At 35.2% G+C, this 16,281-nt stretch overlaps 1 protein-coding gene across 9 annotated transcripts in view; it reads left to right on the forward strand.

The window, feature by feature from the left end:
• The window catches only part of AASDH (aminoadipate-semialdehyde dehydrogenase), a 32,357-nt gene extending 17,293 nt beyond the window's left edge, over nt 1-15,064 (forward strand). For 6 of the 9 annotated variants that reach the window (XM_070458400.1, XM_020890644.2, XM_020890649.2 and 3 more), the window contains 10 exons: nt 1,066-1,307; nt 1,666-1,772; nt 2,338-2,510; nt 2,940-3,132; nt 3,745-3,860; nt 4,846-5,629; nt 9,573-9,736; nt 10,941-11,063; nt 11,595-11,726; nt 13,458-14,086. In XM_070458400.1, the coding sequence (XP_070314501.1) occupies nt 1,066-1,307; nt 1,666-1,772; nt 2,338-2,510; nt 2,940-3,132; nt 3,745-3,860; nt 4,846-5,629; nt 9,573-9,736; nt 10,941-11,063; nt 11,595-11,726; nt 13,458-13,871 (2,448 nt within the window). In that variant the 3' untranslated portion in view covers nt 13,872-14,086. Of the gene's footprint in view, nt 1-1,065; nt 1,308-1,665; nt 1,773-2,337; nt 2,511-2,939; nt 3,133-3,744; nt 3,861-4,845; nt 5,630-9,572; nt 9,737-10,940; nt 11,064-11,594; nt 11,727-13,457; nt 14,087-14,370 lie in introns of those variants that run through there. The other 3 variants (XM_070458401.1, XM_020890648.2, XM_020890650.2) reach the window with 3 other exon arrangements.
• Nucleotides 15,065-16,281: the final 1,217 nt, after the last annotated feature.

Below are 16,281 nucleotides of genomic sequence, written 5' to 3' on the forward strand. Positions count from 1 at the left end.
TTTCCTAGGATGGAGTGTATGCTAGGCCATGAAACAAGTCTCAGGAAATGTAAAATGTGTTGATGGATAATTAGTCAATCTAAGAAAGAGAGAATTTCATTTGAGCCAACATGAGGATTATAGCCCAGGAGACAGTTTTTTAGAAAGATCTGAGGACTCTTCTGCCTGTTAGAAGTCAAAGCACAGTTACGTACATTTTTGAGACAGAAAGTTATACATTGAAGTGACATGTTGGTAGTTTACATAGTCCAGATCTGCATATATAGGACAAGTCAGCAGGTCATATCTGTTGTTTATTTCCTGCCCAGTCTACAGTATTTTGTCATAGCACCCTGAGTAGACTGAGATGAAAAAAAATGAACTATTGATACATATATCATGAATCACAAGGCATTTTCACTCAATGCAGAATGAAAGGAGCCAGCTTATAATAATACTTGTTGTATGATTCCATTTTATAAACTTCTAAAAAATGTCAACTGACCATAAGTGACAAAAAATAGATCAGCAATTGGCTGGAGGAGAGGTCCAGTTGGAGGGTAGAATTATAATGGTACATAGGTAATTTTAGGGCTGAAGGATATTTTCATTATCTGGATTGTGGTGATGGTTTTACCAATAATATATCTCAAAATTTGTACACGTTAAACATGTATAATTTATATGTCAGTATTATCTTAATAAAGTTCTTTTTTAAGGTCTTTACTCACTGTGCTGCTTAAGCACATTTTAAAAACACTTTATATACTTTTTCTACATAGAAATAATGAAAGAGGAAATGTAAATTGATTTTATAGATTTTGTTGTTTTTATCTTTAAACCTTTTTGTCTATAAATTGCATAATGAAACAATACTGTGCTTAAGTTTTTTACTAAAGCAAAATTTATATCCACATTAAAAAGTTTATGTGTTTCAGTAGTTTTCCAAATACGTTTGCCATTCAGTAAACACAGCCTTAATTTCCATGTGAGCTCCCAAAGTTAAACTTTGAACTAATTACTACAGTTTTTTTTTTTTTAAAGACGTGAAGGGGAAAAAATAGTTTATTTTTGATGTATTTACAGGCAACGCCAACATTGCTTAGAAGATTTGGATCCCATCTCATCAAGTCAACTGTTTTATCCACCAGTACTTCTCTTCGCATACTGGCCCTTGGTGGTGAAGCATTTCCATCATTAACTGTTCTCAAAAGCTGGAGAGGAGTAGGCAATAAAACACAAATATTTAATATTTATGGCATCACAGAGGTATCAAGTTGGGCAACTTTCTACAGGATTCCAGAGAAGATTCTTAACTCTACTTTGAAGTACGGGTTTCAGTTACTACAAAGAGTAGAGAGAGGGTATTTTTCCAGTATCTTAACACAAATAGTGTTCTTGGTAGGCACTGGGGTCATTATTTTAGCTAGAATTTTTATTTTAGCTAGCTATTTTATCTAGAATTCTATGCTGGGAATTCAGAAAACTGATACTACAGATTCTGCTAAAGCTTTTTGTAACTAAACAGATAACTTTTCCACCTAACCTTTTCCACTTGTTGGTCTTTGAATTATAACAGAAACTTTTTTTTTTCTTCATTTGGTACAGTGTGATTTAAATACATTGGTAAATATTCTATTCAAGTGAAAATTTTAAAATTTGGTTTGGGTTGTTGTGTTTTCATAGATGTGAATTGCCTGTACAACTGGGATTTCCACTGCTTGGAACAGTAGTTGAAGTCAGAGATACTAATGGTGTTACAATTCAAGAAGGCAATGGCCAAGTATTTTTAGGTTGTTTTACATTTGTTGATTGGGAATGAATTTTTTTTTCCAAGAAAAAAAGTCTGTGTTAATTTTACTCTTTCCTCAGTTTTTCTTAAGTCTAGTTTTCTGTTCGGTGATGGTAATTTTTAATCTCATCCTCACAGTCAATGAAACATTTAATAAGTTACATGATTATTTTAGATAACTGTGTCTAATACTCTAAGGGAAGATAGAAAAGCAATTTAGGAACTGTAACTTGCTTTGTATTTCTTTTATAGCCTGAATTTTATTTAATTAGAATATTTAAATTTTTAAAATTATTTTTAAAATGTTCTTAATCAAGTATATATTTTTAGAAATAATTTTATTACTTTGCTTATTCTACTAAGGTTGTTATTGTATGTAATTTTATCTGATAACATTTAAAAGTGAGTCCCCAATTTTATATATATATATTAAAACTTTTAAACTTAGTAAGTGAGCTTTTGAAAATGTTCTGATTTCATGGTTTTAATTTTCCCTAAATATTTTTATTTATATAAAAATTAATATAATTTTTATTTATATTTATTGGTGTTTATATCTTGTGAAGGTGGCAGAAATAGAGTATGTTTTCTCGATGGTGAAATGACGGTCCCACTTGGCACAATGAGAGCCACAGGAGACTTTGTGACTATAAAAGATGGAGAGATATTTTTCTTGGGACGAAAGGACAGTCAGATCAAACGTCATGGCAAACGTCTTAACCTAGAACTTGTACAACAGGTAGAAATGCTTAAATATTAAATATCTATTGTCATACACAGGTATTAGAGGCAGCCGTAACTAATTTGCTTTGCCAGGGTTCTCTATCAGTATTATTTAGACTTCAGACTTTTGTATTAAAGATGAATTGCAATAGAAGATATGGATAATTCATTGTATACTTTACGCTCATGTTGAAGAGAGTTTTTTTTTTTAAATAAGTGACAAAATGGATTTTTATAACTGTGAAAGTAAATTTATTTTGCTCTGGGAGCTATTGTTTTTGGAAAACATTAAGAACCCTGTGTGCTGGTAATAGTGATAGTAGGAAACAATTTTTTAAAAATCTCTAGGGAATTCCAGAATTTAATTTGACTGTTGATTTCAGAGCATTTAGGAAGTTTATTTTTAAATGTCCTCATTGGCAGATTTGGATAATCTCTCTCATAGGTTGCTGAAGGTCTTCAACAAGTGGAGTCTTGTGCAGTTACATGGTATAACCAGGAAAAATTGATTTTGTTCATGGTGACTAAAAATGACTTAGTAAAGGATTACATCTTTGAAGAACTGCAGAAACATCTTCCAAGTCATGCAGTCCCAGATGAGCTTGTGTTAATTAATTCTCTGCCATTTACATCTCATGGTAAAATAATTTGAAGCTGCTTTGTTTCAATGCCAAATGATTGTAATTGTGTTCGTAACTAGTTTAAAGACCACTTAAATCCTTATTGTTATAAGTAATACTAATATATATTGTGGTAGACCCTCTATTAAATATTTTGTAAAAGTAATTCATTTTATCTCAGAAAATCCTGTGAATAGGTGGTATTATTCCCATTTTCTGACGTGAAAAATAAGGCTGAAGAGGTTAAGTAATTTTCCCCAAATCACATTGCTAGTTAGAGTTGAAATTCTATTGAGAACTGTTTGACTTCAAAACATGTACTCTTAATCACCAAATTCTATTACTTTCCCAATTTTATCTTTAATATTTATTTCAAGATGTGGTAATTGCTTAGTAAATAGTACTATTTCTTTAACTCTTTAAATGAGATGAACATGAGCCCCTCCTTTCTTCTTATCTGATACTACATTCTGGGTAGCATGAGGCTGCTTTCTTTATTATTGATTATCTGTGACAAACTATTCTATAGGATTTCTAACCTTAACAATGAAAAATGTGTCTGTTGTGACTAATGAAGATATGAAGGGTTCAAGCTGAAATTTAAAAGTTGTTTTTTTCTTTTATATTAAGGCAAAGTTGATGTTTCTGAGTTAAATAAGATATACTTAAACTACATAAACTTGAAGTCTGAGTGTAAGCTCAATGGAAAAGAGGAACTTTGGGAAAAATTACACCATTTGTGGAAGGTACAACTTTTAAGATACAAATTTGTTATTATAAAGAAGTCATTGTATATCTTCGGGAAATGTAGCATCCTAATAAGTCTGATAAAATTTTCTAAGGATGTTAACTGCTATCCAGATGTTAAGTGGCATAGCTTTGTTTATTCACTTTGTATTAAAATAAAAGTTAGGATCTGTAATGCAAGATTAGATTAAGCTCCCTGTATAGAGATTTATCGGAAGTTAGGTATTAGTCATAAAAGGCACAAGTAGACAAAACTTCTCTTGACGTAAGTTTTCCCTGAGAAGGTAGTTGAGTACAGTTATACTTATCCAAGTAGAGAAAATAGCCCAGTCTTGCTGTGCCACAGCCTGTGGTATAAAGGCTTTAACATCATTATTCCATAAGTTTCAAAGATGTGTATGTTTCTGCTTAAGGAAATTTATATTATTTATACACACACACACATATATATATAAACAATCAAAAACTTTTTTTGAAATATATATATTTACCTTTGATTTATAGGTCAGTATAATTTTTCTTAAATAAAATATGGAGTTTTCTAAAAGAAAGATGTATAGTCTTATCTGAAAAATAGAGTATCTAAATAAAAATATTACCCACTTCATTTTTAGATTAGTGGAAAATAATTCTGATATATATATATGTGAAGTTAATGAAAATAACTATCCCTATATTATAGAAATATCAGATATTATTATCTTGTGGGTTTTATAATTAGTAAGTCAGATGTTTTTATAATTTGATTTCCTATTGTATGGGTAGAAAAACTGCTCTAAAGGGAAGTATAATTTGCAGTCCTAGGGTAGGCTTGTCACACTCTGGGTAGGATGATGAGGGGCTCCTTTACTATATAGAAAATCATGTTAAAATTTATTTTGTGTGTTTTTCATCACATTAATGTAAGTACTGTCACTTATATTACTGTAAGTGCTGGTTTTAGGCCTTGAACATCAATGTATTTCTCCCTTCTCCAATCTGTAGTCTGTTCTGAATCTCTCAGAAGATGCTTTGAAGATTCCTGATGAGTCACTCTTCTTAAATAATGGTGGAGATTCCTTGAAATCCATACGGCTCCTCAGTGAGATTGAAAACCTTGTTGGCACATCGGTACCTGGACTTCTGGAAATTATTCTCAGCAGTTCTATTTTAGAGATTTACAATCACATCCTTCAAACAGTATTTCCAGATAAAGATCTGACACTTAGCAAGAATCATGCCATGAAAAGAAAATTCAGTGATGTTACTCAAGAGGAAACCAGTGGAAAATCTTTACATCAGGAATCTGTCGTGCCTTTACATTGTGACAATGAGATCAATGCTTTTATTGCACTGAGCAGAGGGAGTCAGATTTTGTCTTTGAAGACTGATAGGTATTTAACTAAGTTGGGACATTGCCCTTCTGATTTAATTTCACAGACTGACATTCAAATTAGAGAAAGCCTAAATACTCCACCTCTTATTGGGAAGTCAGAAGATCCATCCTGTGTTGTAGAAGTTTCTGAAGAGGAGACACCTGTGATTAGGGCTGAGAAAATGGAGTTTCGTGTGAGGTGGAGGTCAGACACAGGCAAATGTGTGGATGCCTCCCCTCTGGTTGTAATACCAGCTATTGATAAGTCATCTGCAACTGTGTACATTGGCTCCCATTCTCGTATAATGATGGCAGTTGACCTTTACTCTGGAAAATTGAAATGGGAACAGATTTTAGGAGACCGCATTGAATCCTCAGCATGTGTATCTAAGTGTGGAAACTTCATTGTAGTGGGTAAGTTTCTGCATTTGAGGTTTATAGAGTTAAATGGAATTACCATATGAAAATACCAGTAGGGCCAAGTTAAATTTAAAAAACCTGTGTATAGTGGGTTTGGTTTCTGTCAAAGAATTATAATTACATGCTGATTCACAGTGTGGGCCTCGGGTCAGAGTTTCTGGGTTTGAACCTAGCCCTAAGGCTATTACCCGCTCTGTGACCTTCAACAAGTTGTGGAACTCCCTAGAACTTCAGTTTTCTCATGAATGTATGGGCATAATAAATAAAACATGGTGCTGCATCACAGATTATTCCCAAACTTAATGGATTAGAGCAATAAACATTCGTTATTTCACAGTTTGTGTGGATCAGGAAGTTAGAGGAGCTGCTGAAAGTTCTGGCATAGGCTTTCTCCTGTGGCTGCAGCCCTGTGAAGGCTTGATGTGAGCTGGCGAAATCCGCTTCCAAGATGGCTTACTCACAGTGCGGCTAACGCAAGACCAGTTCTTTGCTGAGTTTTGGCAGGAAGCTTCAGTTTCTTGCCCCATAGGCTTCTCTCTGAGTGACCCAAGAGAGTGAGTGAGGAAAAATGCAGTACTTTTAGTGTCTAAAGTTGTAAATGATCATTCATGCTTTATTCTGTTATTAGAAGCACATCGTTAAGTCTGACCCACACGCAAGGGGAGGGGAATTGGCTCCACCTCTTGAAAGGAAGAGTATCACAGAGCTTGTGGATATATGTTGAAACTACCACAATGACCATAGAGCTTCTGAGAGGATTAAATGTGATCATTGCTGGTGAATCCTTTAGTACATGCCTGGTGGCATGACAGTAAAGAATCTGCCTGTAATGCCAGGGACCTGGGTTCAATCCCTGGGTTGGAAAGATCTCCTGGGAAAGGGAATGTTGACCCACTCCAGTATTGCCTGGAGAATTCCATGGACAGAGGAGCCTGGCGGGCTATAATCCATGGGATTGCAAGAAAACTGAGCGACTAACACTTTCTTTTTCAGGGCCGGACTGAGTGCTCATTGAGTGTTAGCTATTAACTGCTACTCCATTTCCTTAAGGTGCAGGCGACTTTTACTTTACAGAGATATGGGGGTTCAAGTATAATGTCTCCTTGATTATCACTCTCTTTTTACCCCTCCCCCAAACTACATTAAGTTTTACTTTAGTGCTCATGGACTCTGTTTACCAAAGCTTTTCAGTCTAAATATTTAGGAATATATCTCCCTACTTAAGTTATCCTGGCTAGGATCTACTTGAATCTAAGTTTGATCCTTTCCTATTGAAAACATATATTTTGAGAATTTCGCTACAGGAAACTTTCAGTTATACATATGAATTTGAGTAATCCCTAGTCCATGAAAGTCAGCTTATTGAGGTTATTGTTTGCATCCCAAGTGTCTACCCAAAGCTTGTGGCACATGGTGGTCACTTAGTCCTTTTTTTTTCTTTTTACAAATTTTCCAGGTTTATTGAGATGTAATTGACATATGGCGTTTTATTAGTTTAAGGTATACATTATAATGATTTGATGTGTGTGTATATTGCAAAACGATTACCACAATAAGTTAGTTAGCCTACATCACCTGATATAGTTACCATTTTCTTTTCCTGAGATGGGAACTTTTAAGATTCACTCTCAGCAATTTTCAAATATACAATTCATTGTTGGTAACTATCACTTAGTACTTTATTTTTTATTTTTTACTAATGTATGGTTTATATTCAGTAGTATACAGTTCTGTGTTTTGACAGATGCATACTATCATGTAACCACTACCACAATTAAGAGTCCGTTGCTCCAAAAAATTTCTGTTTCACTTTATAGTCATTCCTCCTCCTATCCCTACCACCAACCACCAATCTGTTTTTTGTCCCTGCTTGCAGGATCTTAGTTCTCTGACCAGGGATCAAACCCATGCCCCCTGCAGTGGAAGCCCAAAGTCTTAACCACTGGACCATGAGGGAAGTCCCTTAACAGTGTCTTTTGAAGAGAAGTTCTTAATTTCAATGAAGTCTACTTTATAATTTCTTTTATGGATCCTGATTTTGATGTCATATTCAGGAGATCTTTGCCTAACCCAAGGTCACAAAACATTTCCTTCTGGAGCCGAACTGAAAGAACTTTCTCATTACCCAGCTGTTCCTGGTGTAGTCCACTATATAGGATATTTCTCTTCATCTTCACTAAGTAGGCTGTCCTTTCCCTTCTGAGCAGTAACTGCCAGAAGAAAGTACAACAGATACTCTGGAAATTGGGCCTCAAGTGGGCAGCAGTGGTTATAATCCTAGGTGGAACCACTCAGAGTGTTGAGCCAATGCCTGGATTTCACTTCCCCTGACTTACATGCCCTCCAGAAACTTGAGTGATCTTTACTTTGTAGATTTTGACCACTCCCACTTCCAATCGGAGGGTTTTTTTTTTGGCCACAGCAAGTCAGAGACTCCTGCTCTGTCTTCTCATCCAAGCAGCAGTTTGGAAAAATCAGTCTACTATAGTTGGCAAGACAATAGGCTCTGGAGCTTGACTTCTTGAATTCAAATCCTTGCTCTGCCACTTACTACCTGAGTAGTTTTGCCCATAACTCTCCTATAACTTAACTCTCTTTACTTCAATTTTGTTCTCTATAAAATGTGCATATAGTCACACTTCACTGTGAGGATAACATGAGTTAATAGGAATAAAATTCCAACAGTAGTATCCTCCATAAGATAAAAGGTTAGTAAACATTTGTTGTTAAGTTCCTGAGTTGTGTTCGACTCTTTGTGACCCCCATGGACTGTAGCAAGCCAGGCTCCCCTGTCCTTCACTATCACTTGGAGTTTGCTCAGATTCACGTCCATGAAGTTGGTGATGCCATCTAACCATCTCATCCTCTGCTATCCTTTTCTCCTTTTGCCTTTGATCTTTCCCAGCATCAGGGTCTTTTCCAGTGAGTCGGGTCTTCACATCAGGTGGCTAGAATATTGGAGCTTCAGCATCAGTCCTTCCAGTGAATATTCATATTGTTAATTTTAGCATTTCTTTTTAGGATTTATTTATTAAAAAAAAAAAGATTTATTTATTTATTTGGCTGCACTGAGGCTTCCTTGCTGCACACCAGCTTTCTCTAGTTGCAGTGAGCGGGGCCTACTCTTAATTGTGGTGTGCAGGCTTCTCATTGCAGTGGCTTCTCTTGGGGAGCACTGGCTCTTGGGCACTTGGTCTTCTCCAGTTGCAGTTCCCAGGCTCTAGAGGCACACCAGCTCAGTAGTTGTGCAGCATGGGCTTAGCTGCTGTGTGGTATTGAGATCCTCCTCAACCCGGTATGGAACCTGTGTCTCCTGCATTGGCAAGGAGATTCTTAACCACTGGACCACCAGGGAAGCCCAGCATTTCTTTTTCTTTTGGCTGTGCCATGCGGCATGCAGGATCTCAGTTTCCTGAACCAGGGAGCAAACCTGCCCCCCCTGCATTGGAAGCGCAGAATCTTAACCGCTACTAGACTGCCAGGGAAGTCCCAATATTAGCATTTATTGAACACTTTTTATGTACTGGGCATTTATCCTAATTATCACAATAACCCTGGACGTAGTTATATCCACATTCAGCAGAAAAATAATCTGAGGCCCAGCAATGCTAGATGATTTGCCTAAAGGATGACCATAACAAGATCCGAATCCAGGTCTGCCCCAGCCTCTTTCTGCTGCAGCATGCTCATGTCCATTGTTTTCTTGGTAGTGAAGCACTTCATAGTACCTTGAAAATGTAAGGTGTACTTACTGAAAAGGCTTTTTTATGTAAGTGGTTATTGTTCGTTTCTGTCTTGCTGAAATGTAAATCTGAGCCAAACATAGAGCCTAAGTACACATGAAGAGCATCGAATATATGTTGTCATGATTTAAGCCAAAGAATTATTTTCCAGTGACGTATCTAAATCTCATCTTTAATATTTTGTTTGCCAACAGGCTGTTATAATGGGTTAGTTTATGTTCTGAAAAGTAATAGTGGAGAAAAATACTGGATGTTTACTACTGAGGATGCTGTCAAAAGCTCAGCAACCGTGGATCCAACCACAGGACTTCTTTACATTGGATCTCATGACCAGCATGCATATGCTTTGGATATATATGTAAGAATTCAATTTGTCAGCTTTACACCATAAGCATAAATAGAAGAGCTTGAAATTAACCAGGTGGTGTTGACTAGGGGAACAGGTATTAACTATTTTCCAAGTTTGTGATCTGGGAAGATTAAGGGGTTAATTAACAGCCTTAATCTCTTAAGATATTTTTAACTTCCTTACCAAATTTTCACAGATTTGCTGCTCAGAGTTTTGAAATATAAAGAAGTTAGAATTTACCATCAACAATAGAAAGAAGAGAATCACAAAAATATCAATAATATATCTTATATAAGAACCTGATTACATAAAATTTTAAAATTTAAGAATGATAAAATTTAAAAAGTTGGGAAAAAATTTTGAAACAAATATGACATAGTTAAAACTCATAAGTATAAATGAAATTAAAAGCAAATATAAATCTATAAGAAAAATATAAAGGTCCAGATAGAAAAATATTCAACAAAGCATATAAAGGGACAGGACCCTTAAGAAGAAATGACTAGTAAATGTATATAAGTATTTTGTATGTTTAAGAATCAAAGGAATGAAAATTTAAACCTTTAATGATAGAGAAGCAAATTAGCTTAGAGGGTAACATTAAATGCTGATGAGAATGATGAGAGGTAAGCTTTTGAGGAAGACAGTTTGACAATTTGAATAGGTAACAATTTCATATCCTTTGACTCAGTAAAATTCTAGGAATCTATCGTGGCAAAATAATCAGAAACATGGACAAATGTAAGCACCAGAATATCTTATTTCCAAGTTGTTTATACTACCAAGAAATTAGTTACAAATAGGGCAGAGAGAGAATATTTTATGTTCATATGGGATATTATCCATTAGTATAATATTTAACAAGTTTTACAGAATAAGTGAGCTAAATTATATACAAAGTGTATGATATTCAGAATGATCTCAGGTATGTTAAACTATATGTGTGTGTGTGCGCCAAAAAGATCACAAGGCAAAAATGCTAAAATGTTAGTAGTAATTTCTGGGTATTGCCTTTTGCCTTCTTTTTATACTAACTTGATTCTCCACAGTATATATGTATTACTTTTATACTAAAAATAAAAATTATATTAACTGGATAGACACACATAACTTTAAAAGGGACAGGATATATTGATTTTGTGAATCACCCTCAGAAACCAATTAATTTGCTTTCTTTTTTGCTCTTTTTTACATTTTACTTTCTTATTTGCAGAAAAAGAAGTGTGTTTGGAAGCTGAAATGTGGAGGAACTGTTTTTTCTTCTCCTTGTTTGAGCCTGATTCCATATCACTTGTATTTTGCTACACTGGGAGGATTTTTACTGGCTATAAATCCTGTAAGCATACAATAATATTTACTGATTTTATTACCTGGTTTTCTTTAATATTTTTTACTTTTGCTTGGAATTCTGAAAATTCGAAGTAGACCTCAACTAGATATAGTCCACACAGTACTGGTTCAGAATTCACTAAAATGATTGACATGAAGTCTAGAGCCTTGAGAAAAATCTAAGTTCTGTGTTATGTCTTTTATCAATTTTTTAAATTGGCAGAATGTTCTCAGTTCTATCAAGAACTTTGTGTCCATTCTAAGGAAAGAATTTATGTGCTAGTTATTTCTTTCCTGGTTTTATTGCAGGTTTTTATCTCAGTTCTCATAAATAGCACTCATTAATTTTATAGCTGTGTATATGTACACTAGCTTCATTTGTAATCAAGCTAAAATATATAAGCTTCACTTATAATAGTCAACATGCTACTGTAGCATTTTCTGATGTTACCTCTGGGAGGTTTATGGATTTGTTTTATAAAAGTAATTGATGAGTAGAATGATTTAAATGCTATGAATCACGTTTTGCCCATACCAGGCCACTGGGGACAGAGTTTGGAAACATTCCTGTGGAAAGCCACTCTTTTCTTCTCCACGGTGTTGCCTACAGTATATTTTTATTGGCTGTGTAGATGGAAATTTACTCTGCTTTACTCACTTTGGAGAACAGGTAAAAAATGTCTAGTTCTGTTTTACCTATCTTTCTCAAAGGCATAGTAGTCAGTGACGACTAAAGTAAAATTTTATACATTTTTTGACCCATCGTGTTGAAAGCTAGTTCTGTTTTAATTGTTAGCCTGTGGATTTTTAAATTTTTGAATGATGCTGTAATAGATTTAAAAGATTCTATCAAAACATTGTTTTGATTTTGCCATCCTCCTTGTCCAATGTTAAAAATGTTAACCAGTTTTTAGCCAACTTAATTATAACCTCTGTTCAGGTTGTGAAAATTGATATAAACCCCTGCTTTTTCTATGAAAACCAGCATCTGTTACAGAACCCAGTTTACTTTGTATGGAGATTCCGTCGTCAGCCTCATGATCAGCAGGGTAGGCTCCTGATCTTTCGTTAGGATACTAACCTCTACTTCTTCACCCACAAGTGACTGTGGCACAACTTCTGTGCTTTTGATTTGAGGGGTTATTCTGTGGACTTGAGTGTACCAGCTCCAGCGTAAGTTAGCCCACTGATGGCTGTGGTTGCTCCGGGTGCATTTCATTCTGTTTTCGCCCCTCATACACTGGCAGTTTCAAGTCTTTTCTCTAACTTTTAAAGTTGTTTTGAACTTTTGGTTGTGTTGGGTCTTCCCTTCTGTGTTCAGGCTTTCCCTCATGGTGGTGAGCGGGACTGCTCTTTGCTGCAGGCTTCTCCAGGAGCACAGACTCTAGGGCACGCAGGCCTCCGTGGCTGCAGCCCAGGGGCTCACTAGTTGTGATCTGAGGGCTTTACAGAACAGCCTCAGTAGCTGTGGTGCACGGGCTTCAGCTGCCTACGACGTGTAATCTGCCCAGATTGGGGATCCGAGTCCATGTCGCCTGCACTGACAAGCAGAATCTCATCCACGGTACCCCCAGCGAAGTCCTGTGATGAAATCTTTTATTAAGTTCACTTAATACTTTTTATTTAGAAAGTAATTTGAATATATTCTCACCTTTAGATTTCTAAATAGTTAGAAGAGGCAAAGGTTCTTACTCATTTTTTTTTTCCTTCTCTGAATGAGCCAAAGAAAGATTAAAGTAATTTTGTCCAAGTCAGGAAGAAAATTGAGGTTACACACCATGTATCATGAATATACCCACTCTTTTTATTTTGCTGCTGCTATGGATTTGTGAACATTACCTTAGACTTACGCCTCTTCTTCCTGTGTGTTTTAAAATATTGGCTGACAGGGTAATCTATAGTAGCTTTGAAATAAGCAAATAGTGTTTGTCTACAGTGTAGACACACAACTCATAGCTCTTTGTTTAAAGCTTCAGTTCAACTTACTGCACATAAACTTTTCCTCTCAGCTTACTTACCTCCTTCTTCCTACATTGGGAGACTAGAGTAAGATACAGCTTTTAATAAGATACACTGGAAACTCAGTGCAGTTTTATCTTAGAAATCATTGTCTGAACATATTAGTAATGATTTTTGGATGAGGTTTGAAATGAATTTATATTATGTGTAGTGGTGATTTATGTAATAAGGGCACTGGTGTTTTTTATGTTAGATTTTATCACTGGGACAGAGGTCTAATCTGAGGGTGCTACTTTTCAGAGAAAGCTATTATTTTCTCTGTGTATATTTACCATTCAGTAGCCTACATCTCTCACATTTTATTAAGGATTTCATAAAGCTTTAATCTACAGAATTGTTGAAATGAGATGAATGAATTATTTTTGCCTTTATCACCCTTTAGGTTTGGCAATTCTCTACCAATGAACCAATCTTTTCATCCCCATGTACCTCAGCATCAGAGCAAGAAATATTTTTTGGTTCTCATGACTGCTTTATCTACTGTTGTAGTATGAAAGGTCACCTCCAGTGGAAATTTGAAACTACTTCAAGAGTGTATTCAACGCCTTTTGTTTTCCGTAACCACAACCATACCAATGAAATGTTACTGGCAGCAGCATCTACTGATGGGAAACTGTGGATCTTGGAATCTAAGAGTGGACAGTTGCAAAGTGTGTATGAACTTCCTGGAGAAGTTTTCTCTTCTCCTGTGGTCTGGGAATCAATGCTTATTATTGGATGTAGAAATAATTATGTTTATTGTCTGGATTTATTGGGTGACAAAGATAATGAAGTGCAGTCCTTAGAATATACCTGAGATATTTGAAAATATTTTATATTACTGAGCTTGTGGATAGTCTTATATTAAAGATTATATTTTGTTTAAGAAGCTTCTCTATTACACTTTATTGGAAAACAACCATACTTTACTTCCTATAGGAGCAACAGATGCTTTTACAAGGAATTATAGAACAAAACACATCCTAATGCCTGTTATAATTATTAATTAAAGGAATATCGATGTTCTTCTAATTTCTATAGATGTCCTACTTTGGTTTTTTTATAAAAGACCTTTGGGAAGAAAGATCAAAATATACTTGGTGGGTTAAAAACTTAGTCTGTGATGTAATTAACATTAACACTATTCACTCCTTTATACTGAGAATCATAACAAAATGTTGTCAAAGATAGGCTCTACTTATCAAATTAGTTTGCTTAATTTAGTATTTTTAAATGAACAAAGTACCAATGTAGAATAATACATATATATAGATCTACTCTGTATTGTTTCAAGTTGATATACCTTCTTTTCTCAGTTTTTGATACATGAACGTTAGAAGATGTGGTAGCTTCTGCTTCTACAGCCATGGGACCCCTGAGCAGCACATCAGTCTGGCCGGCTACTGGAGAAGAAATGTGATGAGGGAGCCATGAGCTAAGACTACACTAAGAACCAAGGAAGCCAGTGAACAGTGACAGTCAGTGATATGGCCCCCAGCATTCCAGCCGACTCCAGCTATACACTGTGTTGCTGACCATTCCCCTAATTCTGCAGACAACTGTAGTATCATTTCATTTGTTCATTCATTCACCAGTAGAATCTCAAATATCAAACATGCCAAAGTTCTTGGTGGCAAGCAATATAAGCTAAATTTGGGCTATTTTAAGTAGAAAGTATTTATTTATTTTTATTGACATAATTGATGTACAATATTATATAAGTATTATATAGAAATTCACAGTTTTTAAATGCTATATGCCTTTAAAACAGGGCTATGTTCCCTGTGTTATACAATATATATATATATATTGTAGCTGGTAGCTTATTTATTCTACACACAATAGTTTGTACCTCTTAATCCCTTACCACTGTTTTGCCCTTCCTCCCTTCCCCTCCCTGCTGGTAGCCACTAGTTTGTTCTCTATATTTGTGAGTCTGATTCTTTTATGTTAGATTTACTAGCTTGTTCTATTTTTTTAGATTCCATGTAAAAGTGATATCATACAAAATATTTATCTTTCTCTGACTCATTTCATTCAGCATAATGACCCTCCAAGTCTATCCATGCTTTGCAAATGGCAGAATTTTGTTCTTTTTATGGCTGAGTAGTATTCCATTGTATACATACACCACATCCTCTTAATCCGTTCATCTGTTGATGGACACTTAAATTGCTTCCATATCTTGGCAATTACATGATACTGATATAAACATTGGGATGCATATATTTTTTTGAACTAGTGTTTTTGTTGTTTTTGTTTTCAGATATATATATCCAAGAGTGGTGGAATTGCTGAGTCATTATATTTTTAGCTTTTTTGAGATACTTCCATACTGTTTTCCATAGTGGCTACACCAGTTTACGTTTCCCCTCAACAGGGGATTCCCCGTTTCTCCACTTCCTCAATCTCATTTGTTGCTTGTGTTCTTTTTGATGATAACCATCCTGACCTGTGTGTCGTGGTATCTCATTGTAGTTTGTATTTGTACTTCCCTGGTGATTAGTGATGTTGAGGATCTTTTCATGAGCCTGTTGGTCATCTGCATTTTCTTTCTGGGAGAAATATCTGTTCAGGTTTTCTGCCCAGTTTTTAATCAGGTTTTTTTCTTTTGATGTTGAGTTGTATGAGTTATTTATATATGTTGGATATGACCACAAGTTGGTCATATCATTTGCAAATATTTTCTCCCATTCAGTAGGTTGTCTTTTTTTCATTTTGTTGATGGTTTCCTTTGCTATACCTAAGTTTTTAAGTTTAATTAGTTCCCATTTGTTTATTTTTGCTTTTATTTCCTTTGTTTTAGGAGAAAGATTCAAAACAACATTGCTACTATATCTGTCAGAGTGTTCTGCCTATGTTTTCCTCTAGGAGTTTTATGGTTTCCAGTCTTATATTTATGTCTTTAATCCATCTTGAATTAATTTGTGTATATAGTATTAGAAAATGTTCTAATTTCATTTTTTCACATGTAGCTGTCTGGTTTTTGCAGCACCAGTTATTGAAGAGATTTTTTTCCCCTCCATTTAATATTCTTGCCTCCTTTGTCATAGAGTAATTGACTGTAAATGTGTGGGTTTATTTCTGGGCTCTCTATTCTGTTCCATTGATGTTTTCTGCCAGTGCCATACTGTTTTGATTATTGTAGCTTTGTAGTATAGTTCCAAGTCAGGGAGCTTGATTTGTCTAGATCTGTTCTTCTTTCTCAGGATATTTTAGCTGCTTAG

The sequence above is a fragment of the Odocoileus virginianus genome, chromosome 29, assembly GCF_023699985.2.
Source record: "Odocoileus virginianus isolate 20LAN1187 ecotype Illinois chromosome 29, Ovbor_1.2, whole genome shotgun sequence".
NCBI classification, from domain to species: Eukaryota; Metazoa; Chordata; class Mammalia; order Artiodactyla; family Cervidae; genus Odocoileus; species Odocoileus virginianus.